We start from the raw sequence: 18,238 nt of genomic DNA, 5'->3' as shown, positions 1-18,238 counted from the left end.
GGGGGGGGGATATTTTATACCCGTTTGTGCGTAAAGAAGTCAAAACACTTCTCTTTTCTTGTCTGTGCTGGGTGTATAGTAAAAATTTTTGAAATTGATTTCATAAATTGAAAAGCCCTCATGGAACGTAATGTGCATTTTTCAATTCCGAAACTTGAATGTCACTTGGGTTCCTAAATTGACATAGCTGAAATGGAACTGACCCCAAGCCTGTTCCGTATCGAGCTGGTAAGGAGGAAAAGACAGAATAAGGCCAGCTAAAATCTAAAATGTCAGCCTCAAGATGAGTCACAGCGGGTTTTACATTACATTACTTAGCCACTTTGCAAATGCCCATATCCATGGCAACTTAAAAAAAAGAAGTACTGTAGTTAGCATTCATTTCCATGGCTGGCTGGATACGTGGCTGGATATGTATTTAATGAAGCCATTTAAAGCTAAGCGTTTCCCTCAAGGGTGCAGGGCAGTGGCTGTTATTCACATTAAATTAGTTTAATGGGTAATGAGTTAAAAATAAAAGACACTTTCCCAAACTTTGTTGTCACTCCAACACCAGAAAATATACCTGTGTGAAGTTAACTTCAGGCAGCAGGAGCTGCTGTAATTTCTGGCAAAAACTGTTTAAAAAGTAAGGCTTTCAGGATTTATGCTGTTCATTTCTGCAAAGGAATTCCCCCCATACCCCCCCCCACCCCCACCCCCCAGACGATTGGATGTGGTCGCAGCAGTTCGACAGATGTAGTCGTTTAAACTAGCGGCTACTTCCTGCCGGCCTCTTCTGAATGAGGCATTGTTTATGCGACATGACATCATCGCCTTCGGCCTTCCGTTCCGAACGAACAAGGGGGAGTGAGGGAGAGAGAGGGAGGGAGGGGGAGGGCAGGGGGGTTCAGGACTCCAGTGTGCGGGTGGTGTGAGTCCCCCACCCCCCCACGGCGGCGGGCGTGGAGAGGCCCTGCGATCGGAGAACATCCCGTTCTGCGCGTGCGGTCCAGAGGCGCTGATATCAATGATGCTCATTCAGCAGGCTCCCTGCTCGCAAAAACCCGCCACTCAGACCCGGGCCTGCTGCCCAGGGGACGGCGCAGCGAACCTCCGGGCCTTCAGCACAGACGCCCCGTATAAGCGCCCTGGAGCACGAGTCTGGGGTGGCCAGTCCCAATACGGAGGAGGTTACGCCCCCTACAGGCTGCCACCACATGAGTGCTTAGCTGAAAATTCAAGTTTTCTAACCCCCCCCCCCCCCGCCCACAAAACAATTTTTTAACACCTGCTCAAGTCCCTCTGTTGCCATTGTTTCCCACTACCTTGGTAACACCTCTCACCTTTACAAACAGCAGCAGTGCTGTGAAGTGAGCTGTTCACTCCTCCACTATCCCATCTGCCCTAGCGCTTAATTGGAGAGATGGTCTTTTTTAAGGTGACTGGGAAAGGCTCAAGGACCACTTAGGACTGCTAATGTTCAATTATAACGTAGGTACTTATCTTGAATTGCTTCAGTAAATATCCAGCTGTATACTATGTTAAAAAACGTGTAGGTTGCTGTGGATACAAATGTCTGCTAAATGCCTGTAGTGCAAAAAAAAAAAGAAAAAAGAAGAAGACATCCAACAGCATGTTCTCTCTGGCGGTTCTTCTCACAGCGGTGCTGTACAGCAGCTTCTTATTCTGTATTGATTTCAGTCTGCTGCTGCTGCTGCTGCTGCTGCCTGTCTGTGCACTGCAGTGGGCCTTGCTGGTTTCCTCCCTGCTTATGAGTGTAAGTAGGTTAGCGGGATGAGCGTTAGCTGGCCTGGGGAGGCGGTGGGGGGGGGGGGGCAGTGGCAGCGGCGGTGGCGGTGTGTGATCCCGCTACCTGCCTCCCGTCACCCACGGTAACCGAACCTCCTCCCCGTCCTTGCGGATGGGAGGGGCATTAGGAAGAAAATCCTTGGAAATGCAGCGCTGCGCCTGCTGATAATCCGCTCATGCACAGCCTGAAATATGTACGGATACTGCAGGGGAGGGATGAAGGAAAGGAGAGAGAGAGAGAGAGAAAGAGAGAGAGAGAGAGATTTTTAAAAAAAATGTCTTTATTGGTACAATTCAATTCAGACCATAGAAACAACCAAACACATTTCTTTGGATTAAATCTGTTTAAGCACATGCATTATATTTCAAAAGAGGTTGAGAGCTCAGAGTATCAGAACTATCACTAACAATTCAAAATGTGGGCCGGTTGTTTTATTGTGTGCCTCGTTTCAAAAACTTTATTACGCTGAGAAAGATTCCCTGAGAAATGGAATTGAGGCAGACTCGGAGGTCTTTTTTATTTTTCACTGAGCCGTCCTATCTGATAGTACAGAGACTTTTTTGCGTACCAAAAATATCACCGAGCTCCCTCCAGCTCTGTTCCGAAAACTCTAGTACGTGAAAGCGAACACGCATCAAAATGCCCTGGGTGTGTTCTTGCATACCTGGGGGGGGGACTGAATTTCCCAGCATGCACTGCACTTTAATGTGTGCATTAAAAGCAAATGGTTAAAGCATCCCTTACTGTCTTTTCTGGCAACTTCTTCCCTTCTGGGATTGCAGTGATAGACTGCATTTCCTCCGTAGACGGACAGAAAAGTGCACAGTCAGCTAGATGAGTCGCTATTTAGGAATAAGGCAGGCAGAACCCTGCCTAGTAAATCCCCCACCTCCGCCTCCACTTCCCTGGGGTGACAGTAGACCCCCAGAACTCCTGGCTAGAAGCCGGCGTTTCTCGGGATTCCATTCTGGAGTGTGGGGTGCATTGTTCCCAGAAACCCTGGCTTGTTCAAAGGTACTTATTCAAATTCACATGAAGAAGAAATCCCTGAGACAAAATTTTACTGGCCAACTACTAGATTTTTGTTTTGTCGACATGTTAGAAGTTTGAAATGTTTGTAGAAATACAGATGGATTCTTGAATATATATGATAATGCCGAATCATTGTGAACTTCCATGGACATAGATCTTGTGTCCCCCCCCCCCCCCCCCCACACATACCCCTCCCCCAATTTTGGGAAAACATCAAATGCCCCTCAGGTGGCGATGAAGTGATGCGCTATAGCCTGCGTAACTACTGGCCAGTTAAACTGTAATGGGCTCCCACCGAAGAGCAAGTGGCATGCGATGCACATAGGTTACCGTCAAGTGGGCTCTCCACAACGCCAACATTTCCTCCTTTGCAAAATAAAAAAAAAAAAATAAAAATGGCGAGAGATAAGAGACAAGGAGCATGCCGATGTGTGTCAGAGAAGGGTGATACAGATCTGCCGCTGTCGTGGAGAAGTCTGGAGCCGCCATGCCCAGCCCTGGCGTCTCTCTCATCTGCTATCGGGAGGTGAGTCATTGCTGAGATGGGGACTCTATGTGGGCACCAAAAATAGAAAGGTGGATAAGTCGTACAATAAAGGGAACCCACATCGGCGTGTGCTTCAGTACTCCATAGCACCTTTGTGTGGAAAGGCCTGAGTGGGGGAATGGTTCTTTTTTTAAGCGTTCTGGCATCGTGCGTGACTGTTTGCCCTGGCGCTATTTGTTCACCGACAGCTACCTTTGTTCCCCCCTTTCCACGGCTGTTGTGCACTGCGGGGCCACCGGAGATCACGCACCCCCTACCGGTGGTCTCAAGGAACGACACTGCAGGTATTCTTGTATGGAGACGCGTGTTTTTTCATTTGGAGTTTCAGTTCGTCTCTGTCGTACGCCAACCCCCCCCCCCCGACAAACAGTCAGTCCTCGATGTTAACGTTTCGTCCACTTACTTTATTTAGTATTCAGTCTCGCGTCAGCTTCTGACAACGGCTCCATCAGGATGAAAAAGATCCTGTTAGCGGTGCGCAGACAAAGCCGCCGCGATGCTTTGAAATGTGCTGGTTAATGCAATAAGGCACGCTAGAGAGGGTATGGTGCTGCTCCGTCTGTCTACGGCAGTAATTCATAGCAGATGTGGGGAAGACTTTCTGCTCCCTGCTCGGACAAATTCCTTAATACAGACTGCCAAGTCGTAACTTTAGCTAAAATCAGCAGGAAAAAAAACCAAACATTTGAGCTTTGTTTCGCATCCTTGTTATTATACCCGAATAAGAAACCATTAAAGGAGTATAGGTTGTTATGGATTATTTGTAAAATATAATTTATTGGGGTGATATGTTAAAATGGGAACGAGGTGCTTTAAAGGAACTCCTTGGAGTCCTCCAACGGAAAAAATTAGGTTTTTTTTCCTGAGGCAGTAACAAGGCTAGGTTGTCTGACACCCCGCCTCCTTCCTCTGTCCGTAGACTTCAAAACTTCCAAGAAATAAGTAAAAGCCCTATGGTTTAGCCTGACGTGATGCTCGCGGCGATATACACGCTAATCTATAAACTATTTTGGGAAAAAAAGGAAAACTCATCCCTAGACGTCATGCAGGGTTTCGAAGTCCATATCGGTGAAAGAAAATGATAAAATCTCTTCGCTTAAACCGCTGAGGGCAAATACAATGGGAGTAGGAATGGATTTGAACAACCTGCGGATAAGGTTCTTTTTCTCTCCTTGGGACTGCGCGGAATAAGAAGTAAAAATGTGGAAGGAAGAATACGACCTGCACTTTGACTTTCTGCTGGAACTGCTGTAAGTTTTTTTTATTTATTATTTTTTACACGATGTTCGTTTAATGAACTCGACTAAACTTCGCCGTGAAAGACCACACGCTCGCACGCCAATTTGTAGGATCGATACAAGATTGATTTGTGCCAGTCTGTTTTGGGTAAATTGAGGCTTACGAGATATATTACGTTACGAAGATTCTGAAATCATTCTTAACAGCGTTTTGGCGTTGAAGAAGGGGAAAGCAGATCTGTTTAATAAACCTTTCAACGAAGTGTTCTATACCAGAAAAGCTCTGCCTCAACGTAGCCTACCAAAGCAATTTGCTCCTACTGAATATCAGAAATTTCATACCGCTGTAGGCTACCTTTTTGTTATATAGACTAGGTCGTCTTTGCGTTTGCATGTCGACATGGATTTCGGCCCTTTGCTGTTTTGCAATAGCTACGGATCAATGAAACTGACGAAACTGAACTTCTTTCATGTTGTACACCTTGTAAATGTGGTTATTTGGGGAGCAAAGTGTTGTTTATTTTGCTTGTAAAAATAATTAGCTTGCCCCCCACCGGCACGTTTTGTAAACTGGCCGTTGCTCCTACATCATTGACCATAGTCAGTATTACCGTTACTTTGAATCAGGGTGACTGAATTGGAGTAAAAGGGTTAGGAAAATGGTTAAAGGGTTGTGGTTCGATTCCCCGCTGGGCCTTGCAGTTTTACCCTTGAGCAGTTTGCTTACTTATCCTGCATTGCACCGGTAATACAGCTGTATAAATATATGTTATACATTTATAAAATGTAATCGATTAATTTTGTAAGTCACTCTAGACAAGGTCTGTTAAATTAAAATTTAAAAAAATTATTTTCATATTAAACTGTCTTGGGGCTTAAAAGTGAACGGTGGAAGTGTGGTTCCTCGTGGGGTGCGAAACATGACTGTTTCTGTTCAGCTGTCAGGATTGCAAAAGCCTACCTCGAGGGCGGTTTTGAAAGCCCCGACGCCTGTGCGTCCTCAGTGAGGGAATCTGTGGATGAAACGCATGCAACATCCGTCATTCGTCCGGCACGCCCTTCACCTGACACACCCAAGCGGGTGAGGGGAGCACTTTGAGTGGCATGAGATTGGCACGTGAGTCACAAACAAGCCTTCTCATGTTGGACATAGCACTTGCTGTAGGACAGACGGTTGTTAGGCCACTTCGTAAGGTATCAGAAGAGATGTGTCCGTGCTGATTGACAGGATCTCAGCACACAGTGTGCGGCACTGACTCAGGTTTAAAGTGGCCTACATGATTATCTGTGTTGGGTCACATGGGTTGAAGACAGCTATAGAGCCCAGGGTTACAGGAGAGTTGTTAGTTTTGTAGCCCGGAGGTACAGGAAATCTGTGTTGCAGCTGAAGGTTACGGTGGAGTTGTGTATGTGTTGTTGCCAACAGGTTACGGTGGAGTTGTGGCCCGTGGGTTACAGGAAATCTGCGTGTGCTGTAGCTGAAGTGTAAGGTTAGAGGGCAGCTATTGCAGTCGGCTTGCCCTTGCTGGGCCGCAAGCCTGGCCATGCAAATCACAGAACCAAATTCTGTGGTATGAACCAGGAAGTTGGGAAGCTGGCACTTGCAGTGGATGGCTGCCTATAAAATTATGTAAAAATAAAAAAAGGTGTTAGGGCTATATCACCTTGGCACTGATTGCTGAGGAGCTAAAGTTAGTCGTTTTACTGCTCTCTTTTTTGTTGCTAAGCGCAGTAGAACCCTGCCCTGTTCTGGGTTCAGGTGAAAACATGCTGGATGTTCACTCCCCTTCGGCTTGCATTGCTGCGGCTGGCTCTTGCCAGAGTGTTAGAAATGCGTCTTTCTATTCACAGTTCTAAAGGCCTGCTTCGCCACGCGTTGGCTGCAGTGTGCCCGGCTAAGAGCTGGGCCCGTTGGACTGCTCTTAGGAGTCCAACCAGGAAATGACCGCTGTTTTTCCATGGCCAGCACTGCTTGGCAGCGGCGCACTGTAGTTATTTGCATAATTCCTTGTAAAAAATCGAAATCATAGCTGTGCGTCTCCATCACAAGCACAGCAGCAGCAGAAGGGGGGTGGGGTTGGGAGAGGGGAGCTTAGCTGGCTGTTTGGATAAAGCTTTGAGAGCTGATTGTCCCGCGTTTCTCAGTGCCCTGTAACACGCCGGATAGGCTCGGCGGTGTCCGAATCACACAGGACAGGTGTGGGATAAAACGCCTGTGGCACAGGTGCGAGGAAGAAAAAACAAGGAAAATCACCGGAGGTGGAAAGTCCAGGGGTCAGAAATAAAAAGTCCTGCCCTGTGTTTCTTCCACCCATGAACTCAGCCCAGCTGATTTCACTAATTAGTTCTGCCTCCTGGCTGAAGAATTTCTTTCATTGGCAAAATCCAGTTGACTGGAATGAAATCCTGGGGAGGGGACATTTACTTTCTGAACCTGGATTTTCCACTTCTGGAAACACCTGTGTAGACATTTAAAAGGTGGCAGTGCAGCACAGTGGGTAAGGAACTGGGCTTGTAATCGAAAGGTCATAGGTTCGATTCCAGGATAGGACACAGCCATTGTACCCTTGAGCAAGGTACTTAACCTGAATTGCTTCAGTATATATCCAGCTGTATAAATGGATGCAATGTAAATGCTGTGTAAAAGTTGTGTAAGTTGCTCTGGATAAGAGCGTCTGCTAAATGCCTGTAATGTAATGTAATGTAAAAGGACGTTGGCCGCCATGTACAGCCTGGTGTACTGGGACCTGAAGTTCTGCAGGAAGAATTTCCTTCCATGAGAAAGGCGGTCGGCTCTGTCTGTGCAACGTGCTTATTATCCGCAGATCAGGGTGTGAAATAAATTGCCGTGTTGGTTTATATTTGTATTTGCATTTTTTAAGTTTTGAGATTTGTTTGTGTTCATTAGCTTTGTAAAGACAGTTCAGTTAATCTTCACTTAGGCTGAAAATGTCTTCAGAACAAATAATAATAAGGCTATTTGTTTATTGTGGCATTATTGCAGTGATGTTTTGACATGTTATTAATAAATATTTGTTGTTATCAGGGTGGCTTGAAATTTTTATTAAACTTTTGTAAAATAATGGACTATTGATTTTTGACAAAGGATTCATTTTTATATGAGATTAAACAAAAATCGACAAAGATCTGAGACAGCCAAGTGGTGAGAAGCTGCTTTCTCCTGCTACGCTTGTGTGTCTTTAGCCAACATCACCTCCACCAAGCATATTGCATACCGGCCCAGGCACCAAAAAGTCAAAAATGTATCTCCCCCCACCCTCTCCCTTTCTCCGACCCAGATGCAGTGGTTCCCGACCCTGTTTCTGGATATCTATGTCCTGTAGGTTTTCACTCCAACCCTAGCAAAGCACACCTCATTCAAAAGCCCTGTATCTCATTGAGCTGCTAACTAGTAGAATCAGGTGTGCCAAATTAGGGTTGAAATGAAAACCCAGAAGGTGGTAGATCTCCAGGAACAGGGCTGGGAACCACTGCCCAAGCATATTGCTCAGGATATGAAATGGAAAGTCAGTAGAAGAGGAAGGGCTTTCTGTTGGAGCCACCTGAGACCAATGCATTCCTATTCCCGAGTGTGTGAGAACACAATTACTGTGACGTCACTTCAGAAACACCAAGTTAAAAAAAACATTGTCCTGTGCCAAAGAGCTCCGGGGGATTACTGAATGGGGTTGGGGGCATGGGGGGGGGGGGTCTCTGAACTTTAACAATGGGTCAAGGAAAAGCGGGGGGGGGGTGGTTTAGTGGTGAGAGCTGGGCTCTAGGTTCACTTATGAGGGGGAGAATACTGGGGTTCACTGCTGAGTGGGCGGTGGGGGGGGTTGTTGTAGAAATGGGGTTTAATAATGATTTGGGGGGGGGGGGAGAGCGGTGCAGGCTTTACTGATGAATCATGGGACTCTGGGGCTTTGCTTGTGCGTGGGCTGTGTGTATCTGTGAGAGGGAAGGATTTATGCTTAGCACCCAGAACCATGGCGACCAGCACATTACAGCGCTATATTCAATTTAGGCGTAATGCAATTGTGCTTCTTGCATTTTGCAAGAGGGGGGAAAAAAAACTCAATAGAAAACTGCAATCGTCGACTCGACACGTCAAAGGAAATTTAGCTAGGGCTTCCGAAGGGAACGGATGTTGATGTGCTGACAGATGTAGGCCGACACGGACCTGTTTTTGCTGGCCGTTTGTTTTTCCGAGCTTGTCTCGTGTTTTCGTTAAGTGGTGTCTGTCGCGCTTTTCGTGAATGAGAAAAGGGGAGCTTTCAATTTCAGACACTCTGTCCTTTTCGCGCAGCTTGAAAGTTAATCAGTCCCGGTAATCCGATCAAAGATCCTCTCCCCGGGTTTCCGCGGGTCTCCACGCATCGCCGCACACGCGACTGCTTTTTGCACACGCGCGGCTCGCTTTCTGTTTCGAATGCACGCGTGCCAGAAAATTATGCTTTTTGAAATACTCATTAGACATTCATGATTTCCCCATCAATTATTCATAAAAACTTGATCCCGTGTTGAGCTCTGGAAATGAACGCTTTCACTTTATAGCGCTCTGCTTGGGGTGCATATGTTGCCGTTGACGATTATTGGCATGCTGAATCCTGGTGTTTATTTTCTGTGGTCATTTGCATATTGTGGCTTTATGGCCACACCCACACAGAGTAACGGGTCTGAATATGGACGGACAGAGACACACAGAGGGAGCCATATTTTTTTTGTTTATGCATATTGAGACATCCTTTCCAGAAGTGCCGGTCTTAAAATGCTCTTTCTCCACCAGTTTTACTGGCCAGAGACTAATCTCATCAGTTTTTACTGTGTCTGTATTATGATGCTGTGCAATCTGTGGTGGAAAAATTAATTTAACATGCTATATTGGGGGGATTAAGTTTGCTACACCAAGTAATTTATATTGCAATGAAATTAACATTTATAATTAATGAGTCACTTACCAAATGCATTAATCTTGGCTGGTGTACAAGGCATGGCTTTAATTACAATAATAAATGAAAAACAGAGCAGAATGCTACCTTAAATTTCATTTTGTACACAATGCACGCATGTATGTGCCTGTGATGTGTGCGTGTATCTCTGTGTGTGCATGTAGTGAGGACAGAACTGGTAGCCATTTTCATTAAGCAGAGCACAGTGCTGACACCAAGTGCTCTGTAAAGATGGATGCTTTTTGGGCTGGGTGTGGAACGGCTGGTGCTGGATTCTGAGGGTGTGTTGTGCCCGTGTCCCCTCAGCGATGCCAACCTCACGGACGTCCCGTCGGACTCTGAGTCGGAGCTGGGCAGTTTGGAGCAGCTGGAACGCGGCAGCACCGACACCCTGGCCAACGGTTGCCGCGCCGACAGCGATGCCGCCAAGCGCCTGGCCAAGCGGCTGTTCTACCTGGAGGGCTTCAAGCGCTGCGACGTGGCGCGACACCTGGGCAAGAAGTGGGTCTGCGTCACAGCCCGCCATCTCTGTGCACCTCTGAGTGACCCTGTGCTTCCATCTCTCTCTCTCTCCCTGTGCTGTTTACTGTGCTCCTTAAACCCTTCAGCCAATGCCTGTGCTTCAAGAGGCCTCTCTCACCCTGTGCTTCTAGAAGTCTCTCTGACTCTGTGCTTCTAGAACTCTCGCTCACCATGTGGTACTAGAACTCCCTCTCACCCTGTGCTTCCACAGCTCTCACCATGTGCTTCTGGAACTCTCTTTCTCCCTGTGCTGTGCTAACAGTTCTTCTATAGCTCTATCGCTGTACTGTGTTCCCTGCACCATTACACCTCTCACTCCCTTCTATTTCGCTCTTCTCTGTAACTCCTGTGTCTCAATTAGGGAGGAGGCTGGATATTTCATTACACAAGTGTTCATCCATGAGCTCACTCATCAATTACTTTGCCTCGGTGCTCCTCCGCTCGATAATTAAGAAAAAACGAGGAAAACCCAGGGTTTCATTCTGTCTCATCAGTATTCACGGAGGAGAGCCCCAGAACTGTACAGAAAGTCATAAGTCTTGTGTGTTATTAATATTCCTGAGTCAGAATGTAAGAGAATGGAGATCTGCAGTGAGTCATTGTTTACACGGGAAGAGCGTGAGATTCATGCAGTGTTTCTGGGGGGTGGGGGGGGAATCTGGCTTGATCATTTCATCTTGGAGGACATTGAACAGAGAAATATCAGATTATTGTAAAGGAAGGGAGAGTTTAGAACGATAGGGTTTTATCAGCAGACGGTAATGTTGTGAAGTACAGCCCATAGCCTAGTGTTGTTGTGGGTTGCATTTTAAATAGTCATTTCATGTGTTGTTTGGCAAAAAGACTCAACACAAGAGTCACATAGAGCATCTGAGAGCTCTGAGCTCTTAACCTCGTCCTCACTGTGTGTCTGTAGCAGGTGCACTAATGTGGAAGTGTGGCGTTGTTGCTGCATCATTGTGTGTGTTTTTTTTTTTTTTTCAAACTTTTCCTCTCTTTTTTTCTGCAGTAACGAGTTCAGCCAGATGGTGGCAGCAGAGTACCTGCGTTTCTTCGACTTCACGGGTCTACCGCTGGACCGAGCGCTCAGGTCGGTTCTCAGACTCGCGGTTGAGCTTGTCCTTATACAGGGTACACCTAATTTCAGAGCAAACATGCCTTCTTCCAGTTGACTTTTCCTTTTTAACCTCACCTGGGAAGCCAAAAAACTGGTTACAACCCCCATTCCTGAAATTCTGCCACCCTGCTGGAAATGGGGAATCTATTACCATTTATATTAAATCCATCATTTGATATAAAATAATGAGATGAGTATGTTTCGCAATGTGTTGATCGCTTAACAAGTGGCTTTAGAATGTCCTGCATCGCCCTCTGGATGTTGGAGGACGGAACTGCAGGTAAAAAAAGAAATCAGGAGAAGCTCATGGTCCTAATTATGATGTCACAGACTGATCTTGTGCTTGTTTATATTTCTTAGAACATTCCTGAAGGCGTTTCCCCTGATGGGCGAGACTCAGGAGAGAGAGCGGGTCCTGGTCCATTTCTCCAGAAGGTTCTGTTTCTGCAACACAGAGGCACTCACCTCAGAGGGCAAGTACCTCCCTCATCACACACAGACACACAGACACAGACACACACATGCACATGCATTATATGTATATATATTGAAATAATGAAGACAGGATCAACATTCTGTGAATGTAAAATGCAAAAGAGAAGTGTATTCAAATATTATATTTAGCGCGTGGATCTACTGTTATTTTAAGGTGACCTTGGTCCATGCACACGAGAGCAAATCTCATTTCCATGTATTCATTTATGAAACACTTCTTTTCAACAATATCGTAACGCACTGTACTCTTCAAGGAGAGCTGTGACATGATCTTTCACGGCATGCTTTTCAGACTTACAATAGAACGTGCTTCTTATTTCTGTCTTGATGAAAGCCGTTTTGTTTTAAACAAAAAGTTCAATTAGCATTTTAGGCTTTTAGCAGACGTTACTATCCAGAGCGACTCGCACAGCTACATTCTTCACACACTGTGCTTTTATACAGTTGGATATTTACTGCCTCAGTTCAGGTTAAGCACATTGCTTGGTAGAGTGGAAATGCCCCTACCTGGGACTTGAGCCTGCAACCCCCCCCCCCAGAGCTGCAAGCCCAGTTCCTCAAACACTACTCTGCCGGCCGATTCCCCTGTGTACGGCTGAGTGTGTCTCCTGCTCTTATAAGATGTTGGCAGCTGCACTGTCCTGACGCAGGAAGATTTTGTGTGCTAGGCGGTTGTGAGGCTCGTTTGATTCGCTGATGTCTGTCTTGCAGACGGAGTCCACACCCTGACCTGTGCCCTGATGCTGCTTAACACAGACCTGCACGGCCACGTAAGTCACTCCCCTTCCTGGGACCTTGTGCCCTGTGCTTAAACCTGACCTTGGTGTGCTGCATCCATCCTGCGTCCTCGCCTCTGTTCTGATCAGGCTACACCGTTTTGGGTCTTTGTCTTATTGACGCCTTAGTTTAGTTTTGACCTGGGTCTGCCTTCATATTGCATCTCAAGTACCGAGTCCTGATCTAGGACCAGTTGTCCAGTCTATATCCAGACCTTTTACAAAATGAGTGCAAAGGGAAAGCTGATCTGAGATCAGCACTTCTGCTTCACGTGGCCTGTATGTGCTCCAGTCGGCTGACCCCAGTGCTGTACCTGTTTGTCATCTTTTCCGCTCTTCCTGTTTCCTGACTGCACAGAGTGAACTTTGACCTGGCAAAAGTGTGTTTCTCTCTGTCCATCACTGCGTGTTTCTGTATTTGTTTCACTGTGTGTCTGTATCTCTGTGCTGACACACTATATCTCTGTGCTTAACACGCTGTATCTCTGTGCTTGACACACTGTATCTCTGTGCTTTGACGCACTTATTCTCTTGCATTTCTAATGCATTGTCTGTTTACTTCTTCATTGCTGCTCTTGGGTCCTGTCTTCTCCAGGTGGTAAGTGTGACTTCATAGTGATCCCCCCCACCCTCCCGAACCCCATCTCCTCCCCGCACTCAGAAACATACTCATTCATCCCCCCCACTGAGAAGAACGTGGGGCTGGTATTAGCTGCAGTCTCAGATTGGGCTACCCTGCAGTGCTGTGCTTCTCATGCTGCAGTGGATGGAAGCTTTGAGCAGCGAATTAGCAGCATGACTGTCAGAGCCATATTCTGCAGACAGAATGATTGTCACAGACATATTCTGCAGACAGAATATGCAAAAAAACATGTTGCACTGTTTCAGACAGAGCGCTTTAGACCTGTACCTATAGAGGAGAAATACAAGCAAAGACATTGCATGTACTCACTGTGTGTGTACCTGTGTGTGTGTGTGTGTGTGTGTGTGTCTATACCTGTGTGTGTGTGTGTGTGTACTTGTGTGTGTGTGTGCGTGCGTGTTTGTGTACGTGTGTGTGTCTGTGCGTGCGTGCGTGTGTGTGTATATACCTGTGTGTGTGTGCGTGCGTGCATGTGTGTTTGTGTACGTGTGTGTATGTGTCTGTGTGTGCGTGCGTGCGTGCGTGTGTATATACCTGTGTGTGTGTGTGTGTGTGTACATGCGTGTTGTCCCTGTGCGATTGCAGAACATTGGGAAAAAGATGTCCTGTCAGCAGTTCATCAGTAACCTGGACGGCCTGAACGACGGAAAGGACTTCGCCAAGGACCTGCTGAAGGTACCGCCGCCGCCATCTTTAGGGCCTCAGGACCCCCCCTTACGGTCCCCCTTGTGAGTCGCACAGACGAGTGATAACTCCCCGGAGTCGCCGGCGCGCGTACGTCAGCAGAGGAAGTGACACGCGGCGGCGACGTAACGCCGCGAGAGCGTGTCATCGCGGGACGTCCTGCAGGGTTTCGCCGCTTAGCGGGGACGCGAGAGCGGGTCCCTCGCAGGCCGTTTCGCGTTCCGCCGAGGCTCCCCGTCGGCGTGGAAACGCGGGGCCTCGCGGCGACGCCCCAACCGCGCGGCGCGCGTCCCGTTAGCGAAGCAGCCGCGGCATCGATTCCCGCGCTCCTCGTTTAATGAAAACGAACGGTACGGACCGCGGCGCGGCGTCGTCTCGTCAGTGCGGGCCGCCGTCGCTCTGGAGGGTAAAAATGCAAGCGTACTGAGCCTTTGTTAGATCTGTGCCCGTGCATCTGTGCGGGTGAGGAAGTAAATGTCGCCGTGCGCAAGGTTGTTTTAATTATGCTCTCCGAAGTGCTTATTATGGAAATGACTACAGCGCCCCTCACCTTCTCTGGGAGGCTGAATGGAGTCTTTTGAATAGCATTTGGAACATTCGCTGGCTGAATGATATTGCATTATAATATTTTTTTTAAAAACCCCCTTCTATGTAAAAACGGAAATGGCACGCAGAAAAAAAAGGATAAGGGGATGGGGATGAATATTAAAATGAATATGAATATTAATCATTTCATGTTTTTTATCATGGATGCCTCATTCAGGGGGTAGCATCGGAACAGTTTAGCTTAAATTGCAGTGGCGTATTCATTATATTTGTTAGCAGAAGCTTTGTAGCATAGATAACATTAAGCATTTGTGCCACCGGGTAATTACTGAAGCCATTTTGTTTAACAAATTTACACCGTTAGGGAAGGGGCCAAACAGCATTGAGACCTGTCGCATTTATCTTTTAACATTTAGTAACCAATTAAAGCGAGTCCTGTGTCCCTTAGATTCTTGACCTGTAATACTCTGGTTTCATTGGCTGTCAGACATACAGGGTTAAAATCATTCATGAAATTTAGAAGCTGTTAATCCCTATGTAGTAATTAATATGCTCATCATTTTGAAGAGTGAGTGCAAGATTTCCGCCAAGGGTGACCATTCGGTCAAATCTAATTATCCACCAGCGATATGATGCCCACTTAGCCACAGGTTGAGGTAGCCGCCTGTCTATTGCTGTACGATATATGGAATCGCATTTTTTAGTTTAACTAGAATAACCACTGCCATGGGGGAAATGCTTCCATGGGGCCCATAGGCTTCCAGGAAAAACATCACTGATAATAAGACGGCCAATCAGCATCAAGGTCGTACAGCTTCCATTTGATAATGTGATTTGTTTTTTCAGTCACATGGAAGCTGCATGACCTTGCAGCCAATTGGCTGTCTTATTAACACCCGATAGATATTGGTGATGTTTTTTTTTTTCACCCTGGAAGACTATGGGCCAGGATACACTTTAAAAAACCGTGATTGGATATATTGTGCAGGAGAGTAGAGGATTGTGCTGATGCCCCCCAATTAACTCTCTCTCTTTCTCTCCCTCTCTCTCTTTCCCTCCCTCTCTCTCTCTCTTTCCCTCTCCCTCTCTCTCTCTTTTTCTCTTCCTTTCTCTCTCTCTCTCTCTGTCTCCTGCTCCCTAGATTCTGTATAATTCCATAAAGAACGAGAAGCTGGAGTGGGCTATGTGAGTGTTTTTTGTGTTGCTCCCTCGGTGTGTAAAGCGTGTGTTGAGGCCGAACCCGCTGACAGGGTTCATGGTGCGGAGAGTAATGACTGACTGACGGCTGTGTGACCTTTGACCTCGTGCTGGCACAGTGCCAGGATTACTCCCAGGGAGAATGGCATCTGAATGTAGTAATGAAAGTAATGCAGCATCTCTGAGTTTTATTATTACAAGATTCACCCGCAAAGCCTTTTCATTGGAGTGTTGTTTTTATAAATATTAAATTTGCCTAATTGATTTAATTATTGACTGAAAAAAAAAACGAGAGCACTGGAGAATGGAACGCGTTTTAATATGATCTCTGAATGCTAAACATGAGGCCTATCGGCAGTGCTTTTTTGCTGAAATTATTTTGTGTGTGTGTGCGTGCGTCGTCTGCAGTGAGGAAGAGGAGCTGAGGAAGTCTCTCTCTGAGCTGGTGGAGGAGCAGGGCGACTGTGGGGGTAAGAGGGTTGGGCGCGTCGCTGACGGCAGTAACCCCTTCATCGCCATCCCCCTCCTCCTCAACGCTGCCACCTACAAACACGGCGTACTCACGCGCAAGAGCCACGCGGACATGGATGGGAAGCGCAGTAAGTACCTCAGGGCTAAGCTGGGCTAGGCTAGGCTAGGCTTGGGTAGGCTAACCTAGGCTAGGCTAAGCTTGGGTTGGCTAGGCTTGGGTAGGCTTAACTGTGGGCTATGCTTGGATAGGCTAGGCTTGCATAAGCTCAGCTAGACTTGTGTAGGCTGGGTTAGGCTGTGATGGGATAGTCTTGGCTTGGCTTGGCTGAGCTGGGCTAGGCTAGACTAGGCTGGGCTGGACTATGCTGAAATGGCCTAGGTTAGGCTTGGCTAAACTGGGTTAGACCTGGCTAGGTTGGGCTGTTCGGAAATGGCTTAAGCTAGTCTGGGCTAAACTGGACTAGACCTGGCTAGGCTGACCTGGACTGTCCTGACATGGCCTAGACTACGCTTGGCTAGCCTGGGTTGAACTGGACTAGGCCTGGCTAGGCTGAGCTGGACTGTGGAAGTTGGGCAAGGTAAGTCAAGGCAAGGCAAGGTTTGGCTGTGCTGCTATGGGCCTAGACCTGTCTTAGCTCTGCTAAGGGCACCTCGGGCTAATCTGTAAACCATCCCCTTTGCAGCTCCCCGGGGCCGTCGAGGCTGGAAGAAGTTTTACGCAGTGCTGAAGGGAACCATCCTGTATCTGCAGAAGGTAAATGCATAAAAAGTGAAGCGCAGTATGTGACTGAGACTCCCTGTCTAAGGCAAGCAAGTTCATTCACATTTATTATGTTTGTATAACTTTTTTTTTTAGGTTGTGCTTTTCTGACTAGTTGACAGTTCTCATGGCTCAGGACGATGCATACCTCTCTAGGGTACAGATGCATTTTTAAATGTGATTTCTGCTCTTGTGTTTGTGTTGCAAGTCACTTCGGGTAAGCGTGTTCGCAGAATGCCAGTAAAGCTTTGTAAATGAACAACTCCGTACACACAGTCTGACTGAGCGCTGAATTTGCTCGGGTAAAGGGATGTGTCTGGCCGCAGGGATTTTTTTCACGAGCTCTTTGTGGTTGTGGTGGTTCTCTGTCTCCCCCTTGTGGTCAGGATGAGTATAAGCCAGACAAAGACCTGTCGGAGGTGGACCTGAAGAACGCAGTACGCGTTCACCACGCCCTGGCAACCCGAGCCACCGACTACAGCAAGAGGCCCAACGTGCTGAAGCTGAAGACTTCGGACTGGAGAGTCTTCCTCTTCCAGGCTCCGTGAGTCCCCCTTCCAGACTCTTAACTGCGTGAAGTCGAGCAATAAACAATAAAACAATAAAAACCACTTTAGAAAAATAAATCTCACACAAAGTGTCATCTCCTGTTTTCATCAGCCATGTGTGTGTGTGTGTGTTTGTGTACATGTGTGTGCATGTGCATGTCTGTTAAATGTTTTTAGAAAATGGTATCTCTCTACTTCAAATTTAAACTGAGCTCTGTACCAGCATGATCAAGTTCATTGACACAAAAGTACCTCTCTCTCTCTTTCTCTCTCTTTCTCTCTCAGGAGCGAGGAGGAAATGATGTCGTGGATATTGCGCATCAACCTCGTGGCAGCTCTGTTCTCTGCCCCCGCCTTCCCGGCTGCCATTGGCTCCATGAAGAAGTTCTGCAGGCCTCTCCTGCCGTCATCCTCCACCCGACTCAGCCAGGTGAGCCCCGCCCTGCCCCACCCCGCCCCGCCCTGTCACATGACCTGTGATGTAGGCTCAGAGTATGAATCCATTACCCCCATTCACACTCATGAGTGGTGTGTGCTACACTGGGTGAGATGTGTAAGCTAAAAGAATCAGTTCATGCTTTAGGTCTCTCTTTAGTGGCCTCTCTTGGATACTGAATGGCTGGAATAGGTGGTTTATAGGGACCTATTCTGGCTCATTAAAAAGGCATATCAGGACCTGGTCCTCACAGTTACCGTCTCCTTTACCGGCTGCCTCAGCATGCCTTCAGTTCGTTGAACACTCGCCTAATAGAGTGGATTTTGCATCTGAGACAAACGTGCGTAATGAATTCAGTAATGTCAGTAATGGGTGATTGTGCGTATTATGGCACATTGCTTTTTCATGTTCTCATCAACCATGAAAATATCGTTATTAGTGGTGCATTGTGAAACGTTTTAGTTTTTTTTTTTTCATTTTTG

At 47.0% G+C, this 18,238-nt stretch overlaps 1 protein-coding gene across 3 annotated transcripts in view; it reads left to right on the top strand.

The window, feature by feature from the left end:
* Positions 1-18,238, top strand: part of psd2 (pleckstrin and Sec7 domain containing 2) — a 35,046-nt gene that overhangs the window by 13,421 nt on the left and 3,387 nt on the right. The window contains exons 1-11 of one of the 3 annotated variants that reach the window (XM_064325821.1): positions 3,736-4,621; positions 9,868-10,062; positions 11,093-11,173; positions 11,561-11,673; positions 12,407-12,467; positions 13,699-13,789; positions 15,486-15,529; positions 15,950-16,140; positions 16,696-16,766; positions 17,159-17,316; positions 17,606-17,750. In XM_064325821.1, coding sequence (XP_064181891.1) covers positions 4,572-4,621; positions 9,868-10,062; positions 11,093-11,173; positions 11,561-11,673; positions 12,407-12,467; positions 13,699-13,789; positions 15,486-15,529; positions 15,950-16,140; positions 16,696-16,766; positions 17,159-17,316; positions 17,606-17,750 — 1,200 coding nt within the window. In that variant the 5' untranslated portion in view covers positions 3,736-4,571. Of the gene's footprint in view, positions 1-3,735; positions 4,622-9,867; positions 10,063-11,092; positions 11,174-11,560; positions 11,674-12,406; positions 12,468-13,698; positions 13,790-15,485; positions 15,530-15,949; positions 16,141-16,695; positions 16,767-17,158; positions 17,317-17,605; positions 17,751-18,238 lie in introns of those variants that run through there. The other 2 variants (XM_064325819.1, XM_064325818.1) reach the window with 2 other exon arrangements.

Source organism: Anguilla rostrata, chromosome 3, assembly GCF_018555375.3.
Source record: "Anguilla rostrata isolate EN2019 chromosome 3, ASM1855537v3, whole genome shotgun sequence".
Taxonomy (NCBI): domain Eukaryota; kingdom Metazoa; phylum Chordata; class Actinopteri; order Anguilliformes; family Anguillidae; genus Anguilla; species Anguilla rostrata.
The sequence above is the reverse complement of the archived record's forward strand: the minus strand, read 5'-3'. Positions and strand labels throughout refer to the sequence as shown.